This window comes from Zootoca vivipara, chromosome 2 (genome assembly GCF_963506605.1).
Source record: "Zootoca vivipara chromosome 2, rZooViv1.1, whole genome shotgun sequence".
Classification (NCBI taxonomy): Eukaryota; Metazoa; Chordata; class Lepidosauria; order Squamata; family Lacertidae; genus Zootoca; species Zootoca vivipara.
In genome coordinates, this window is record NC_083277.1 from 90,431,068 (window position 1) to 90,448,839 (window position 17,772).

The following is a 17,772-nucleotide window of genomic DNA, read 5'->3' on the forward strand; positions in this document are numbered from 1 at the left end:
TATTTCCCTTGTCATATTATCAACGATTGGGAAATGCTAATTCAATGGCAAAAGAAAAAAAGGCTGCTGGCATGTGGATGAGGAGGATATCATGTGAACTCCAGGAAAAGCATACAGGCACAAATGAGCTCTGAATGCACATCAAACCATATTTTTCGCTCCATAGGACGCACCTGACCATAGGACGCACCTAGTTTTTTAGAGGAGGAAAACAAGAATTTTTTTTTGTTTTCTTGAATTGTCCTAGGCATAGCAGCCACCTCCTAGAGGCCTAGGTGCCTTTGCCCCCCCCCCAATTAAATATTTGAGGAAGTCCCCCCCCATATTTATGGGCATTGTCATTCATATAGTGTGCATGCACTTTGTCTTGCGATCAATTGCAGCGGTTCTCAACCTGTGGGTCCCCAGATGTTGTTGGACTACAACTCCCATCATCCCTCAACTCCCATCATCCCTGAGCTCTGGCCTTGCTAGCTAGGGGCGATGGGAGTTGTAGTTCAACAACATCTGGGGACCCACAGGTTGAGAAAGGCTGATACAGTATGTGAGGTGGGGCTTACCTGCCCCCCCATATTTTATTCAAGTTGGAAGAGGGAGGGAGGGAGGGGAGGGAGGGAGGGGAGAGAGAGAGAGAGAGAGAGAGAGAGAGAGAGAAAGAAAGAAAGAAAGAAAGAAAGAAAGAAAGAAAGAAAGAAAGAAAGAAAGAAAGAAAGAAAGAAAGAAAGAAAGAAAGACAAGGAATGAAGGGGTAAGAGAGAGGGAGAGAGAGAGAGATGGAGGAAGAGAGAGGGAAGCAGCCCAAGAGCCGGTTTCCCGCTGTGTGTGGCTCTGGCCATCGCTCCTTAGGACGCACAGACTTCCCCCCTTCCTTTTTGGGAAGGAAAAAGTGCATCTTATGGAGCGAAAAATACAGTATATAAAATTTCGGCAAATAGGCAGGGGAAATGTATTTATAGAAATACTTGTATTGCAATGAGCATGTCTCAGTAAAGGTATATAGAAAAATGTAATAAATAATTAAATATAAACATAAAAACTGGGGGGAAAACACTTGTAGAAAAATAATAAAAATAGGACTCAGATAGTGCAACACAGCATCTGAAGACACAAATCAAAAACAACTGAGACAAATTCACTGATACAGTCTGTTGTGGGTTCTCAGAAGCATAAGAATTTGGGATAGTCCCAGTTTGTTGATCTAATTCTTTGGGGGTTCCAAAATTCCATTCTAGTTCTAATCATGGAAGAAATTTATACAGGTAATTATGTTCTGTGGTCATCAGCATCTGATTAAGGTTTCTCTCCACTAACGCTCAGGAGCTATTTCCTTTTTAAATGTTCACATGGACTAAATTCTTATTTCGATGCCAGTTGTGCCTGTTTTGAACTGTCCTGCTTTCATCTTCAGATGCAGTTCCTTCCACTTTGTATACATAGATGAAGTAGAATTCACTTGAGGTATCAAGGTGGGAGGGAAGTGAGCCAGAACCACCTATTTGCTCATTTTATTATATTTTGTACATCGCTTTGCAACGTGCGTGTGGAAGGCAATTAATAAATAAACACATTATCATCAAAACAAATAAGTAATAAGCAAACAAGAAATTAAAAAGTGGTCAGATGCCCTGGTCAGCAACATATGGAAGGACAGCATAGACCCCAATGAAGAAATTGGAATTACCGTATGCTGGCAGGGAGCCACAACAAAGATAGAGACTAGTTTCTTGTTAGGGGGAAATATGGGGGACTCTGTCTTAACTTATTACTGCCACTTCTTCTCCTCCCAGATTCTCACTGGTGTCATGCTGGAAGTGCTTGCTGAAGAATACGCCAATGAATTCACCTCCCCAGAGGTCCAGAGAGCCTGGGCCAAGATGAAGACCCTCATCTGCACTCACGTGACGACCGCGTACAAGGAGGTGGGCTGGGTGCAGTATCCAAACTCCACCATGTGAGCAGACCAGGGGAACAGGGCTGGGGAGGGCTTGGGGGTTTCCTCTGAGGCTTTGCGCTCTCACTACACGCCACCCCTCTCTGCGCTCCCAGTAGATTCGAAAGCCTAGGCTCGGTAGTCTTAACGATGAGGATTCTGCCACAGCGATAAGGGGAAGAGGGTAAAGTTTGGGAAAGACTTTGCTTTGCAGTTCAGAGATGATTTCACAATGTGGTCTAACTCGCCTGTGAGCAACCTAATTGCAGAAGATTGAATATAAGGCATGCAGTTATCTAAAGAATTCAGAAGTCCTTTGATGCACTCCCAAGGACTGTGAACTGCACATGCTCCGAGGAGTACGACGCTTAACCTTTCATCCTTGGCAGTCCACATAGGGAGGCTAGCCAGTTTTCCTCATTGTCCCTTTTTGAACCGTTCTAATGAGGGACCCTTTCCATATGTTCTCTCTGGGAACGCACATCAACAGACTGGGAAGCTGTCACGCAGCGGTGGCTTTTAGACCCCACCATTTTGCTATTGATGGCAAGCTGCTAGGATGACCAAATTCATAAAACAAGAAGGAGTCTTGTGGCACCTTAAGGACAAACAGATTTATTGCAGCATAAACATTTGTGGGCTCCCTTCTGCTTCCACAGCAGCATGGCTACGTCTTGGAAGCTGCCACAATAGGAAGCTGCCTCAAACTGAGTCAGACCATCGTCCATCTACCAAAGTATTGTCTGTATTCAGTGGCAGTAGCTCTCTAGGGTTTCAGGCAGAATCTCTCCCAGTCGTATGCGGAGATGCTGGGAATTGCACATTTTGCGTGCAAGGCAGATGACCCAGCAGTGAGCTACAGCCCTCTTTGGTTTCAGTTTGATCCCACAGCTTCCAAAACTCAGGCATGGTACCACTAAAACATCACAAGCTACCCAGGAGGAAGTGCTGTCTCTGGTCTCTAATTATGAAGAAAGCATATAAATCATACATAGGTTGATTCTAAAATTCTCGAGTTTTCCTCTGATAGATCCCTAGCTCAAAATTAAACCATCCTTTCAACAACAGCAAAAATCCTCCTAGGCTGTAAATCATAGATAATAAGGCAGCTCCTGCAGTTGTTGAATCATCCAGCCGCGTCTCTCTCCAAGCCCAGAGATATTTTTGTTCTTCTTCAGTGGCGGTGATTTGCTTGCATAATTGTTGAAGCCTGTGATTCACCTCAGCTCTCTGTCTAGGTGGCGGAGAGTGTCAGTTCTGGCCTATTTTCATAAAGAGCTCAGGGATATTAGAAGAGCGTGCTGGGATTCCCTCTCCAATCTTGATTCATACTGGGTTAGAACAAAGCCTTAGTCAGACAGATTGATGCAGAAAGGGATTTGCCAAGGCTCTGGATATTCTCCCAGAGGCAACCCAGCCTCAGCAGTGACTCAGCAGCTCATAGTAGGCAAACTCGGTGTTTAGCCAGGCATGTATGTAAAGCAGCTGCAGGAATTAGGACGAAGTTTGTAATGGTGGTGTGTGTCATTCTTTGGCTGATTCCGAGGGAAGGAAATAGCAGGCCAGGAGACTTCCTCGACCCAACAGAAGTAAGTCTCTTCTGTTTACCTGTTGACAGAACCAGGTGGCCACACAAGACTGCCATTCCCTTAGCAATAATAGTGAAACACTATCTCCCCTCCCCAAGAACAATAAAATGAGCATGCAAGGCATTTCATTGTACTTGAAGGAGCGTCTCCACCCCCGTCGTTCAGCCCGGACACTGAGATCCAGCGCCGAGGGCCTTCTGGCGGTTCCCTCACTGTGAGAAGCAAAGCTATAGGGAACCAGACAGAGGGCCTTCTCGGTAGTGGCACCCGCCCTGTGGAACGCCCTCCCATCGGAGGTCAAGGAGATAAACAACTACCTGACATTTAGAAAACACCTAAAGGCAGCCCTGTTTAGGGAAGTTTTTAATCTGTGATATTTTAATGTATTTTGGTATTTGTTGGAAGCCGCCCAGATGGGCGGGGTATTAATAATAATAATAATAATAATAATAATAATAATAAGGGTGAGTAATAATATGGGTGAATAATAATAATATGGGTGAGGGACCCAGGTGGCGCTGTGGGTTAAACCACTGAGCCTAGGGCTTGCTGATCAGAAGGTTGGCGGTTCGAATCCCTGTGACGGGGTGAGCTCCTGTTGCTTGGTCCCTGCTCCTGTCAACCTAGCAGTTCGAAAGCATGTCAAAGTGCAAGTAGATAAATAGGAACCGCTACAGCGGGAAGGTAAACGGCGTTTCCATGTGCTGCTCTGGTTTGCCAGAAGCGGCTTTGTCATGCTGGCCACATGACCTGGAAGCTATACGCCGGCTCCCTCGGCCAATAATGCGAGATGAGCGCGCAACCCCAGAGTCGGTCACGACTGGACCTAATGGTCAGAGGTCCCTTTACCTTTAACTGCTAGGCTTTAAAGGAAGGGCTCGTTTAAGTATGGGTCTGAGAGGTTTTTTCATTTGCCCCCCTTTTATCTACAGGAAATTTGCTTTTTACTGTTGAATCAGGACACACATCGTTCTGTAGAAAACCTGGATGATGTTTGTTGTGATTCAGCGGCAAAGTGCGGGTTTTCCATTGGGAAAGAGGAGGGACAAGGGGAAATGTGGATGAGTCCAAAGTCAAAAAGACAGCAAGGCAATAAGGTGTTGCTTGTTCTGACACTTATATAGGAATGGCAAGGATGCCTTGAATGCACACGGACATTGTCACACAAGCAGGAGATACCAAAATAGTGTTTCTGCGTCTACTACATCAGTTGGGTTATTATGTCTTGAATAACAATCCTGCAATTTCTTATTCCCAGCCAAAGCCAGATTAAGACTGCCGTCCTGTCTGCACTTACTTGGAAGTAAACAGCACTCAACACAGTAGGACTTACTTCTGACTTAACATGTTACAGTACAAGGTTATGCTACAAAGATGTCTGCAAAGCAGTAATACCTTGGGGAGAATGTACAGAAAAATGGGCTTTTTCTCTCTGTGGAAATAAAGAACCCTTGGTTCTCTCTACCTTTGCCCCAAAATATTTTTGCTTCAGTCCCACCGAGGAGAAAAGGCATATTAATATTAATAATAAATAAGTCATACTGTGTTGAGTGTTGAATACAACCCATAAAGCTAAGGTGCATTTTAATCTGTAATTTTAGTTCATAATATATATTTTTAGCAGTTGTTTTTATTCATATATTGATTTTAAAAAAACACACCTTGATTTAACCTTGACCTTAATTAACTATTTTAATGACATACACACACACACACGGTTTTATTTACAGTTGAGTGGCATACAAGTACAAGTCGTTTTATTATGGTCAATGACCAGTGCCAAGGCAAAAACACCAATTACAAAATTTGAAAGCTCTAAACAAGATTAAATGATGTAAAATTGCATATACATGAAAAGCAGTTCTGGGGGATCATTTATCTGTCAGAAAGGAAAGCCTTCTTACCCATTATATGTTATGTTAATCCTGGGTGCTGAACATTATATGTTGTATTTTGATTGCTGCTATCTTTTTTGCTTTAAAAGAGAGGCAGTAATCCAAGAATGTGATAAGAAAGTTGCAAATGATATAGAGCACGTCCACACTGGAATTTACTGTGTATTTGCAGCTATTTGCATTCCCATTTAATTTGTGTAGTCTACATGACTTTACTCTCAAACAACACCAATCTCAATGCTTTTCTCTGTAAATTTGGGTTTACACGATAATCTGATAAATTGCACAGAATTGGGCTCCAAACCACTCCTCTCTGGGTCGCAGACAATTCGTTTCTGCGTTTTGAGGTTAGCCTTTTCTACCTAGCTATTTGTTTCACATGAGATTAGGACTCTTAACTCTCTTTGCATGCAAATCTGGAACCTACCAAAAACCCTCATCAACATTCATACAAATATTGATCTGGATGGATAAAGTAGTAGGGAAGAAAGGTCGTTTACTGTAATTATACCTCTAGCAGCAAAACAGGCAACAGAAGGACTAATGTTGTTTGACAGAATGTCCTTCCAGCAGATTAACTAAGAGTGTGGGGACTGTTCCACTTGCATTAACTTTTGTCCACTGAAAGCACCTCAAGTGACCTAAGTCCAGCTGACCTTGCAGGCTGACACTGAGTGCATGGAAACATGGTGCTTGCTTCCAACGCATCAGCTAATGGAAGTGTGAAGTGTTTCCGCTGACCCGGGTTGCTTCAAGATCAGCTCAAGTCAGAAGGAAGCATACCATCATTCTGGTTGGGATCCTCTGATCTTATCCCCTTTTGCTAGTACAGAAACGAAATGGCTTTCATGGTTATGCTATCAAGGATGCATTATATGCTAAAATGCTCAGAAGGATTTTGCACACAAAAAACCCACTTCCACAAATTAGTGGACTTGTTCTGTGATGGGAAAATGCACTGGAAAGTTTGTGTTGACGCAACATCTTATAACCTCTGTACAAACAAATCAGGCCGAATGCTCAATAAATAGTTGATGTCATCTAACCTCCCTGCAAACTTTGTGCAAACAAATCAGGATGAATGCTGAACAAATGGGTCATCTGAAGGCAACCTTGAAAATTTAGATCCAGTGTCTAGATTGCAAAGTAGCGGTCATATAGTGAGCATTCGTCGGTGTCGTATCGCTGGAAGGAAATAGTTATCTTAGAGGAGCTTGGGCATAGCAGGGAGCAACTGCAGAGAGAGGAAGAGGAAGAAAAAGGCAGCTTTACAATTTCAGCCTGACAAGGGCACTGAGAGGCCAGTGCTAGCTTACATAAAATAGTCTAGTGAGCTGAAGGACATGGAGTCAGAATAGGGCATGTGCTCCAATTCGGAATGATATGGAAGTCTGTGACAAATGAAGCAATGATATCTGGAAGTGCTCTCTTCTCTCTGAGGCAAAGAGCCAGAAATTCCTAACTCAAGTCATTAACACCATGACCGATTTCAGCCAGCAGTTCTGAGAGAATATTTATGAGAGATTTTGCCTCTCCCAGTTCAGGCAAAGATATGAGGCAACACAGTCTTCAGGGTATTTATGAAGGTCCTACTTATTTTCTTGAGGGAAGTAAATGCCATCTTTTAATTCTAAGTAAATTTCTAGTCCTCAAGAGATTGTTAAAGTAAATTTGACAACTGAATGACAGCTGTTTCATAAGCTTTATATTTATTTTAAACAGCTTATGAAGAGGAAAATCTGTATTTGGGTGGTATGTCACTGCAGATGGTAGATGGGTCAAGGGTCCACATTCCTGAATGCTCCTTCGTCAAAAATTTGTGGAGGACAAGGCTACCAGTGGCTACCAGCCATGATGTCCTTGTATTGCCTCCAGAATCAGAAGCAGCATGCCTCTGAATACCTGGTGCTGGGGTCTAGAGTACTGTTGTCTTGTTGGGAGGCTTCCCATAGATCTCTTGTTGGCCATTGTGAGAAACAGGAAGCCAAGACTAGATAGGCCCTTGGTCTGCCTCCAGCACAGCTCTTCCTATGTTCTTAACAACACAGATTTATCATCTCATTTCTATTCAAATTATAGTAATTATTTCTAAATTTGCACATTAGCAAATGTAAATTTTATGCAAATATCTGTCCTCCTTTGTCCTCCTTTTTTTTTTGGCAATGCATATATTCTATTCATGCAAATCTCTGTCTTCCCTCTTTTTCTGGCAATGCCTTTCTTCTTTTTTGGCAATGGGTAAGTGACCATCGTGGCAAACAGAATACTGATGCAGAAGACCTGTATATGAAAAGAAAGAAAAGCTGTGTTCAACTGTCCATTCCCCCCAGGTTTTGAAGGTGATCTGTTGGATGAGAGCTATTGTTTCTGCAAGGAAGCAGCTGCAAGGAAGTGATTCCTTTCTTCCTCCTGAGTAGCTTCACATGCAGCTAGTGGGGCACTTTGGTGTTGGCGCTGAAGCTTCTGCTTGGCTCCTCATCACCTCTGCTCCTCTGACTATGGGAGAGGTGGTGGGACATGTCTGAGGGCTGGCCAGGAACCCTGGCAGCTGGTATGTGGACCTTCAATGTTAGGGCAGGGATATCTGGGTCCATTGGCTGTTCAGAGTCACTGGCAGTGTGGAGATAGTTCTGCTCCCCTTGCTCATTCTCTGAGAAAACCTGAACCCTGACAGCAAGCCACCTGGAATTCTAAACATCTTTGCTTAGCTAACGATGGACTCCAGTGCAAATAGGGACTGTCCTTTTCTAGGGTTCTCTGCCACCAGTTAAAAGGCAGAGAGTTGCAATATTCAGACGCAAGAACAACTCCTGTACCTCCTTCAAAGACTATCCAATCCAGGCTCATATCAAGAGAATCCATAAAGAACTAAGAGAAGGGCGAAGGATCCCAGCCCAAAACATTATGGGGATTTAGTTGGGAATCTCAGTGTGCTTCTGAACCAACGCCATATTCTCATGGAATATTTGTTTGCACTGCTGAGATGTTTCCAAGAAAAACTGTGGAGTGAAAACCTGTTATAATTCCATCCAAACTCACAGCAGGGATAGAAGGGTTTTAAACAACGGGACATCAAGGATCTCTGCAGGCTCCCTCAAATGTTCACACACTAAGTTTATCTTGACATGTAGGACCTCCAAGGCATTTCATCCATCACCCGGGAAGTTATTGACATGTTAAGTTTTAAGTAAAGAGAATATTGAGTATTGCCAGAAGACCCCTGTAGCTTTTCAGCAGGGCTCCAGAATCCAAGAGTAGCTGAGATTTGGGTACCCATTTGATGTGAGACCCAGCTGTATTTCAGGGGAACAACTGTGTAGGCCTTTCCCATGGAATTAGCAATGCACTAGAAGGAGGGGGCTGGTTTTGTGGGAAAGACCTGCCCAATTGGCCCCACAACCAAGTCATCTGAACATTCTTTACGGTATTTATAATTCCAGTTATTTATTAATCGCTTTTCAGGCCGAGCCCTCACAAAGCCATACGCAGAACAGCAGAACCTCAGGCAGTGTATGGAACATGGAGTAGATACAGGCAAGAGAGGTACCGGTACTGAATTAGATCACCAACGTTCTTTAAGGAAATAAGAAAATTGTAAGTTTTTAATACCTTCTTGAATGACAGAACGGAACAAATGTGAACTGGAAGAGTTCCACAATTACTGGGCCACTAATGAAAAGACCCTGCCCCATGTGCTCACCAGCCTAGCTGACTATACTGGGGTGGGGGACACAAGCAGGACTTCAGATGAGGGTCTTAGATTATGGGCAGGGTAATATGGCTGCAAATGGTCCCTTGGGTAATCCAGTACCAAACCATTTAGGGCCTTCAAGGCTTATATCAGCATTCTAATATAGCCAAATGCAACTAGCCCAAAACTGGTGTCATGGGTTTAGAACTTCTGCCCTCTGTTAGCATCCTGGTGGCTGTACCAGTTGAAGTTTCTGAGATGTCTTCAAAGCACTGCAAAGTCTATTTCAGTAGTACGGTTTAGCCAGTTTATTTGTGGGTAGGCAACTCCCACATGAGAGCATTGAAATTAAACTCAGGAATTCATCACAGCTGACCAGATAGGCACACATAGCAACGACAACATTATCTGTTACTACCTAAACTTGGTGCCTGAGAGACCTCAAGGTCAAGGAATCTCAAAAATTAGGCACATTGACATCAGAATTAGATAATAGTCAGGTGGAGAAAAATAATTCTAAGCCTGTCAGACTTGACCGTTTTGTTTGTTCTGTTTCTGGCCAAGTTGCTACAGCAAATTCTAGCCCTTCAAAAACACATTATAAAAAATGATAATACTGGTTTATTGTTATTACTTTACAGACTTAATTGTTACTAAATAGAATCCAGATGTGTACAGCTGCCATCCCTTGTGTATCAACCTAATAAGCAAAATGGCATGCCACTAAGATACCACTAAGATAAAACATATGCATGTGCAAAAACATGTTTATAAATATTACATTATCAAAATTAAAATTGGGGTTTTAAAAAAAATAAAAATAAAAAGATGGTGAAAATTAAGGGCTGTCCTCTTTTCTGTTTTCCTCCCTTTCCAAAGCTGTCTGGAAGACTTATGACTTATTCACAGATTTATCAAGAAAACACAAATGTCAAAGTGAAAAACTGGAATGCATTTTTTTAAAAAACAACCCAATGGAATTAAAAGTAGGGAGGAAGAGCAGAAACGAAGAAAAAACCTTGGCTCAAGTTGTGGTGCTCCCTTAGCACACACAGAGAGAGACAGCTGCTCCATGTTTCATACAGGTCTAATATCTGGATCCTAAGCTTTTTCTCTCACTCTTTCTCATATCAAAAGCAACAGACATTTCAAAATGAAAATTCTTGGAAACCAGATTCCATTTATCTTTTCTGTTTCACTCTGTGCTCAGTAGATAAGTCATAGATTGCATCATGCCATGTTTACTCTGCTTAATGCCTTGCATAGTTCTCGTGGCGTGAATCTAACACACTTTGACTTGAACTAATTGGATTGTCCAAGAACCCATAGGCTGTGATTACTCAAGCAAATTGCAGCACTCGGGAGGCTAGAGAATACTCTCTTTAGTGTTTTAACTGTGTAAAAGAAAGTTGGATTTTCGTTCATTCAGTTCAGCAATGATCAAGGTAGGAGCTATGCACACATAATCCTAGCTAAATTGGAAATTGTAATTACAGGAAATCTTGGGGAGAAGAAAAGGCTAATGAGTAAACCCTACACAAACCTGGAGTGGACAGTCAAAACGGTGCCTTGTATGCCTCCTTCCAGCAATTCCTGCAGCCAAGCTTGTGCCAAATGTATTGCTCTGCTTTCTTTTTGGACCACATCAGTGAGGCCGGAGGGGAGGGGCTTGCATCCCAGAGAGATCACTTCAGTGCTGCTAATGCAGCAAAAATAACGTGTGAGGCAGCAATGATGAGTTACTGATCTCTGCAGTCACAGCGGGTGCTGTGATTCTTCTTCACCAGTTTGGCTTCGCCCTCAGAGGTGGACTCCATTGTCTCTCGAGACAGATGGATTCAACTCTTTGAACTCTCAAATATTTTCCATATATTCCCCACGTTTCCTGTGTGTCTTTGATGCCCAAAGATATCAGATCTCAATCTTTGAAATTGACGGTTGACATATGGCAGCATTAGATGAGATGAGAGAAGATTTAGCGTTTGGCAGCTCTTATAGAATGGTATGTCATAATGGGTTTTAACACTCTCAGCACTTTCTGCCCCAGCTTTTTTTTTTTTTTTTAACATAATTTTTATTGGTTTTTACAAATTACAAAAGATGGTACATACATAAACACCTTTTCCACCTTCTTCCCACCCCCCTCCATGGGTCCTCCCCTGCCACAGAAGTATCCCACGCAGGTGATCAGTCAGAAGTGGTCCATTTTATGATTGGGTTTCTGTCCTCCTCCCCCTCCCCTGCCCCCCAAGCCCCCCCCTGCCACCAGGGAGCTCCAGTGAACCAGGGCAGTACGCAGGAGTTCATCCATCCAACCATCTATTGTCATACCAAAAAAAAAAAAGAAAATACAAAAAGAGAAAAAGAGAAAAAAGAGAAGAGGAAAAAAAAAGACAAAAAGGAAAAAAGACAAAAAAAAAATTCATCATAATTGTTAAATTCATAATTGTTAAACCATATTTTGTGGGCTTCCCCACCCTCCCACCCTTCCCCGGTTTTCCTCCCTTATTTATCATCTTCAACAGTTTCATAGTTCATATTTTATAACATACACCTTTATATCTTATACCACTTTTAAACTATTATCATTTTCGCCTATTGTCCAATCACTGAGAAATCAAACTCCCATTTTTTCTTCCCGTGCCTAATTTTTACCCCTCTATAGGCCTCCATATTTTCACCTTTTTCCAGAATCAATTCACTTTTTAAACCTATAACTATTCCCAAACTAACCTTACTCCCCCCGAGTACCTGCTCCACCCCTCCAATCCAGCAAGTTCCATAGTCAGCAGTCCAGTTATAGTCCTATTAACCCATCCTTACAATCACCACTTCACTTTCCCTTCACCCCACCCCCTGTTTGCAGTCTTTTGCCATCCAGGCCTCCATATCAGACCCCTGAGCTTCTTCTCTTCTCTGCTTAATTTTTCCTTCTTCCCTGTGGTCATTCTGGAGTTCCAGTAAATCCAGTCGTGCCCCCCTCGAAGGGGAGGCACTCCATCCAACTTTTTGTAGAGTAAAATCATCATTTTTTTCGTGATGGGCTTCATTTTGTGTTAAATCATCACAGTCGTCATCATTGTCATTCTCACATTCATCTTCTTCAGTTTCAAAAGCTTCATCTTCTAGGAAATCATATTCTGTCATCACAATCTGGAATTGTTGCTGTAACACTAGCCGTTGTGTCTCCTCTTGACATAGTTCTATTCTTGTTTCCCACATTAAGGTCAAAACAGTCCGCTGAAACTCAGGCGGGTACCTTTTTGTTGACATAGTTCAGTCCTGTCAAGGTCAAAACTTGTCACATGGGGTGGAATATGATCGCAGTCTATTTTCTCGACTCCATTTTAACAAGCTGGCTGCATTCTTAAAAATAAAATTCGAACTCACATTTCAAAAGCATATAAACCAAAAAAAAATTCCCAAAAAGTCCAGAGATAAAGATAGAAATAAAATTTAACTATAAATCCTGGTCAGCTCACTGGGTTTTCTGGGCTGCCGGCTCCCGAGAAAAAGAAAGGTCTTTCTTAGTCTTAACTTCATTCTGCAGGGCAATCACAACAGTCTCTCTCCCCTTTTACCCTGCATTTAGGGGAGATTCTCTTTGATGCCTTTGAGGAATCCTTTTAAGTTAAAATCTTCTGTTTACGGCTTCGGGTTTCTGTTTACTGTCACTTATGTTACCGTGGGGGGGGGTGGCTTCCTCTTTTCCCCTCTCTCCCAGGTCCAAATTGTTGCCTTAATTTACATTCCAAAGAATCCAAATTACTCACAGTCTATTCATTTGCTGAATGTTCTTTGAAGAATTGGCCACCTCCACTTCCCAGACTCGCAGCTTCGCACTCTCAGAGCAGCAATGTCAGCCTGTCCGCCGCGGTTCACCTCCTCGCTCTCGGGGGCTTAAACAAAGCCGATCCGGGGAGGAGAGAGCCCGCTTTTGGCGCCGCCAGGCAAAATCTGTCCCCAAAAAGCACGATTTGGGGCTTTTAAGGAGGTTTCGTTTCGCTGGAACGATTCCCTCCACCTCTGAAGCGCCGAGGTCCGCTCCGCTGTGCGGACCCCCGTCTGAGCAAGATGGCGTGGTCAACCGGAAGCCCTTTCTGCCCCAGCTTGTCTACCAACGATTTTCTATGCATCCTTTATAAAACCTCGGCCACTCTATCAGATTTTGTAACATATTCTAGGGAGTTCATGATTCACAAATTGGTCAACAGGTCACCTGTTGTTCCCTGATAAGCTGGTTGACTATTGATGGGCACTAGGTACTAGAATCATATTCAACATCTGCCCTTGGTATAAGCTTTCATGTGCATGCACACAAAAGCTTATACCAAGAACAAACTTAGTTGATCTCTAAGGTGCTACTGGACTATTTATTTATTTATTTATTTATTTATTTATTTCGGCTGCATCAGACCAACACAGCTACCTACCTAAATCTAGAACATCCGCCCTGGTTACTGTTTTATTTCTGAGCCCAACTCAAAATTCTGATTTTGATCCATTCACTGAGACAGGCAGACAACAATTTCACTAGGTTGTCTTCTTCAAAGTGCAATACTTTTTCAGCAACAGCATCTAGAATCTGTCGTCTCCTTGTGTGTATTATTATTTATTATTATTATTATTATTATTATTATTATTATTATTATTATTATATGTTTTTCTTTCTCCAGACATTCAGAGACTAGGAGTTTTAAGGATATGGCTTGTTCTGCTTTTTTTCTTTTTCTTTTTCCCTGTGTGGCTTGATTTGCTTTTACATCTACTTTTATTTATGTTTTTTCAGATATGTTAATAATTGATACTGTATAATGTACACTTTTTGAAAACTGCCCAAGCTTAAAAAGTGATACATAGATCTAGTAAGTCTACAAAACATTTAAACAAACAACTACAATTTTAATTTTAGAATTAAAATGCCAAAAAGCCTGGTACCCCATGAAACTGCTGTCAGAGAACTTGAAGAATGCCTGCATTTATTAATTACAGAACATTTTAATTCTGCAAAGTGCTTAACAATCCTTGTTGCTGAAAATTATAAGCAGATCCCCATGATAGCTTTTCCCTTCTTGATCTTCAGAGCAGAATATTGATCACTCATCATGAATTTACGAATGGAAGAGGTGGCTTCCAAATCAGCTTTCAGTCAGAACTGTCACCTCTGAACAGGTGTTCGGTGCTGTGACTCAATTCCAACAATGCAACTAAAATTACTTACCCGCTGTGACAAATCACTTAGCTGAGACATTCCTCAAAACATCACCTGTACTGAGATGCTGAAGTATCTTATTTTATTAGAAATAAGTAGTTAAATAGGTAATCGACCTTTTAAAGAACCCTGCATAGGAATACACAAACTGTGATTGTTGACATCCACCAGGATTGCTAATTTCCATGCTCTGTCTGGCATCAATTGAAAGAGGCTGTCCTTACTGCTTTGCATGGGTTTTCAAAATCCTATTCCTTTGGTTGCAATATTTTCCCACATCACAGCTGCTTTTAAACAAACAATGAAAAGGTTGGCAGCATTAAAAAAAAATTACTGTATATTCCTGCGTATAAGGCTACTTTTTAACCCAGGAAAATCTTCTCAAAAGTCGGGGGTCGTCTTATACGCCGGGTTGTATTTCTTATACGGCGAGTATATCCCAAACTCTATATTTTAACTGGAAAAGTTGGGGGTCGTCTTATACGCCCAGTCGTCTTATATACCGGAATATACTTAGTACCATGTTTTCCCCTCCCCCTCATTTGTTTGCTCTTCTTTGAGGGCTGTTTGCTGCATGATCAATTAGAGATGGCATGATCTTTAGTGCCATTTTTACACAATCCCAGCCAGTCAAGGTTCATGGGATTGGTGTAATGATGTCATAGCGCGCGCGCACACACACACACACACACACACACACACACACACCAAAAATGCCTGGCAGCCAGTGCTTCCTGCACTGACATGTAGCTAGCCAGGAGTGGCATGTAGCTAAGCAGATCAAGCTACATGATGATGCCACAAAGCCGGTTCAGGGTGAGGGCATTGCTTCCTGCCCTTACTCTTAGTAGGCAAATTCTTTTTACCTGTGTTCACTGTCCATCTACAGTTGCCCAGTGAGGCATTATTATTATTTTCACACATACTGGGTCCATTCCTAATTGTAGTAGATCCTGCTAATGCCCATTTCATATGAAGAAGGAACAGTATGGTGGAAATGTAACTGTTTGGTGATGTGTTGTGTGCAGTGGCGTGTTACCTAGTCTAGTGATATTCACCCTGCCTCTGCAAACATATACATACCTTTTCTTGCTCTGCTGAAATCTCCCAGATCACTATGACAGCCTCTGTACATGAACTGCATACTAAATGAAGCATCCTCCATGCACTGTAACACTGCTTTTTGTTTTCATGAACTGGGACACACACAAAAAAGGCATAACAAAACATATCCAATGTTGCTGGAAGTATGCATTAAGATCAAAAGAGCTGGAGTTAGGGACAGGGCCGTCTTACCCATAGGCGCTAGGGGTGCGGGGCACCCGGGTGGTGGGCTCTCAGGGATGCCAGGCTGAGAGTCCGGGGGCCGAGAGTTGAGTCCGGGGGAAAAACCGCCTGTCAGTCAGAGCGCCGCGGTGGGCTCTTCTGCTCTGCGCCACGAATTCGGGGGCGACCAAGCCAGCAAGACGCTAAGGCGGCCGGCCAGCTCCGCCCTCCTGAGTGCCTGGGACTGGGCAACCGGGGGGGGGCACCAGGAAGATCTTTTCAGCCCGGCACCGCATATGTTTAAGACAGCCCTGGATAGGGAACAGCTGAAGCAAGCCTAGAGCAGAATGTGGGTGCCACAGCATGTTGAGTGACTCCTTAACACTTTCCCAATCTATCATACAGCATGCTTTGGCTAATTTAGGTTGGTGAAGTACACTTCCCAGCAGTGGTTGCATTCAGTGGACTAGAGGGACTAGTCGAGCCCCCTAAATGTCCGCCTGGTGCCTCCTTCCTAAAGCCTGAGAGGATTCTGCTTGGCTTAGAGAGGGAGGCTGGTGCTCCGACAGAGTCCAAGAGCCCTCCCGCCACATAAAGCCCTAAACTGCTTCGGCTCAGAATACCTGAAGGAGCATCTCCACCCCCATCGTTCAGCCCAGACACTGAAGTCCAGTGCCAAGGGCCTTCTGGCGGTTCCCTTCCTGTGAGAAGTGAGGTACAGGGAATCAGGCAGAGGGCCTTCTTGGTAGTGGCACCCATTCCCGTCAGATGTCAAAGAAATAAACAACTATCAGACTTTTACAAGACATCTGAAGGCAGCCCTTTTTAGGGAAGTTTTTAATGTTTGATGTTTTATCATGTTTTTAATATTCTGTTGGGAGCCACCCACAGGGCAGGGTGAAAATGATTTTATTATTATTATTATTATTATTATTATTATTATTATTATTATTAAAAACCTCTCATATACATGCCTAGAAAGCAGAGATAAGCAAAAGTGTGGATGAGCCCTGAATGTCATGGCAATGTATTAAATAATCCCAATTGAATGAAAAGCCATTAAAAAAAATTAGAAAAATGAGTACGTGCCAATCATCCCAATATCTTTCTGTGTATTGGGCAGGAAAAAAGGAAGGTGGGAAATACTGACATTAGATTATATTTCTGAAAAACAAAAGGCTGTAGATCCAGGTAAAGGAGTCAGATTATACTTTGTAGCCCCTCTGGGGTTATGGTCTTGGGGTTCAGTCCTCACCTAACGAGGATGACTCCTCTGATGCTCGTAGAACTCCTTGCATCAAGCAGTAATCTAATTTTGTGGTTTCAAAATTAGCCTCTGCCCCTCCCAGCTCCACTAGACAAGTCATGGCAACCGCCATCTGTTTTCACATGTTATTCATCAGCACCTCAGCTGAAAAAGAAAAGAAAGGAAAGGAAAAGGAACCCGATTCACCTTTCCTTGCGCCTTGTCCCTTGCAGAAGGGCATTGGGAAGAAATGGAAAAGAGGCCTCAGAATGTCAGAGATAGGCAGTAACAGATGGGCATGCAAGCAATGTATGTCTCAAAATTCAAGTTAGTACCAGAGAAATCCCTGTGGAACAAAGATCAGAGGAACAGGGTATGCAAAGAGTGGGAATCAGCCCTAGTGCAGCTCACTCAAACCCCAGGCTTTACCCATTTGTAGACAGGTCTTGGGAGTGTTCAGAAAGGGAACCAAGTGCAAATACGCACTAGGAGTTTTGTCACCATCCCATTTCCCCTTTCAGAGGAATGAGGCTCTTTTCCTGCTTCTCAAGAGGTTGCTGTAAAGATCCTGTTTTCCATCTTGTTCCTTTCTTTGGTCAAAATGGTCAGAAACACGTGTTGAATCTCTTTCCCCCTATGAGGAAATGTTAACAACATTTGGACCTTTATAATTTAGGAAGGGAAAGGTAGATATTGATAAAAGAGAGAAATCCCCCCCCCCAAATCTCTCATCATATTTGAATCAGGCCATCAAACAAAGCTGAATGTTGGAAGATTCGAGACAGACATAGTACTTCTTTCCCCAGCACACAGTTAAACTATGGAACTCACTCCTGCAGGAGGCTGTGATGTCCACCAACTTGGGTGGCCTTAAAAAGGAATTTAGAGAAATTCACGGAGGAGAATGGTATCAATGGCAACTAGTCATGATGGCTGTGTACTG

At 42.8% G+C, this 17,772-nt stretch overlaps 1 protein-coding gene across 3 annotated transcripts in view; it reads left to right on the forward strand.

The window, feature by feature from the left end:
• CYGB (cytoglobin) overlaps positions 1 to 17,772 on the forward strand; it is a 52,759-nt gene that overhangs the window by 24,902 nt on the left and 10,085 nt on the right. The window contains exons 3-4 of one of the 3 annotated variants that reach the window (XM_035104554.2): positions 1,788 to 1,951; positions 10,602 to 11,149. In XM_035104554.2, coding sequence (XP_034960445.2) covers positions 1,788 to 1,951; positions 10,602 to 10,635 — 198 coding nt within the window. In that variant the 3' untranslated portion in view covers positions 10,636 to 11,149. Of the gene's footprint in view, positions 1 to 1,787; positions 1,952 to 10,601; positions 11,150 to 17,772 lie in introns of those variants that run through there. The other 2 variants (XM_035104552.2, XM_035104553.2) reach the window with 2 other exon arrangements.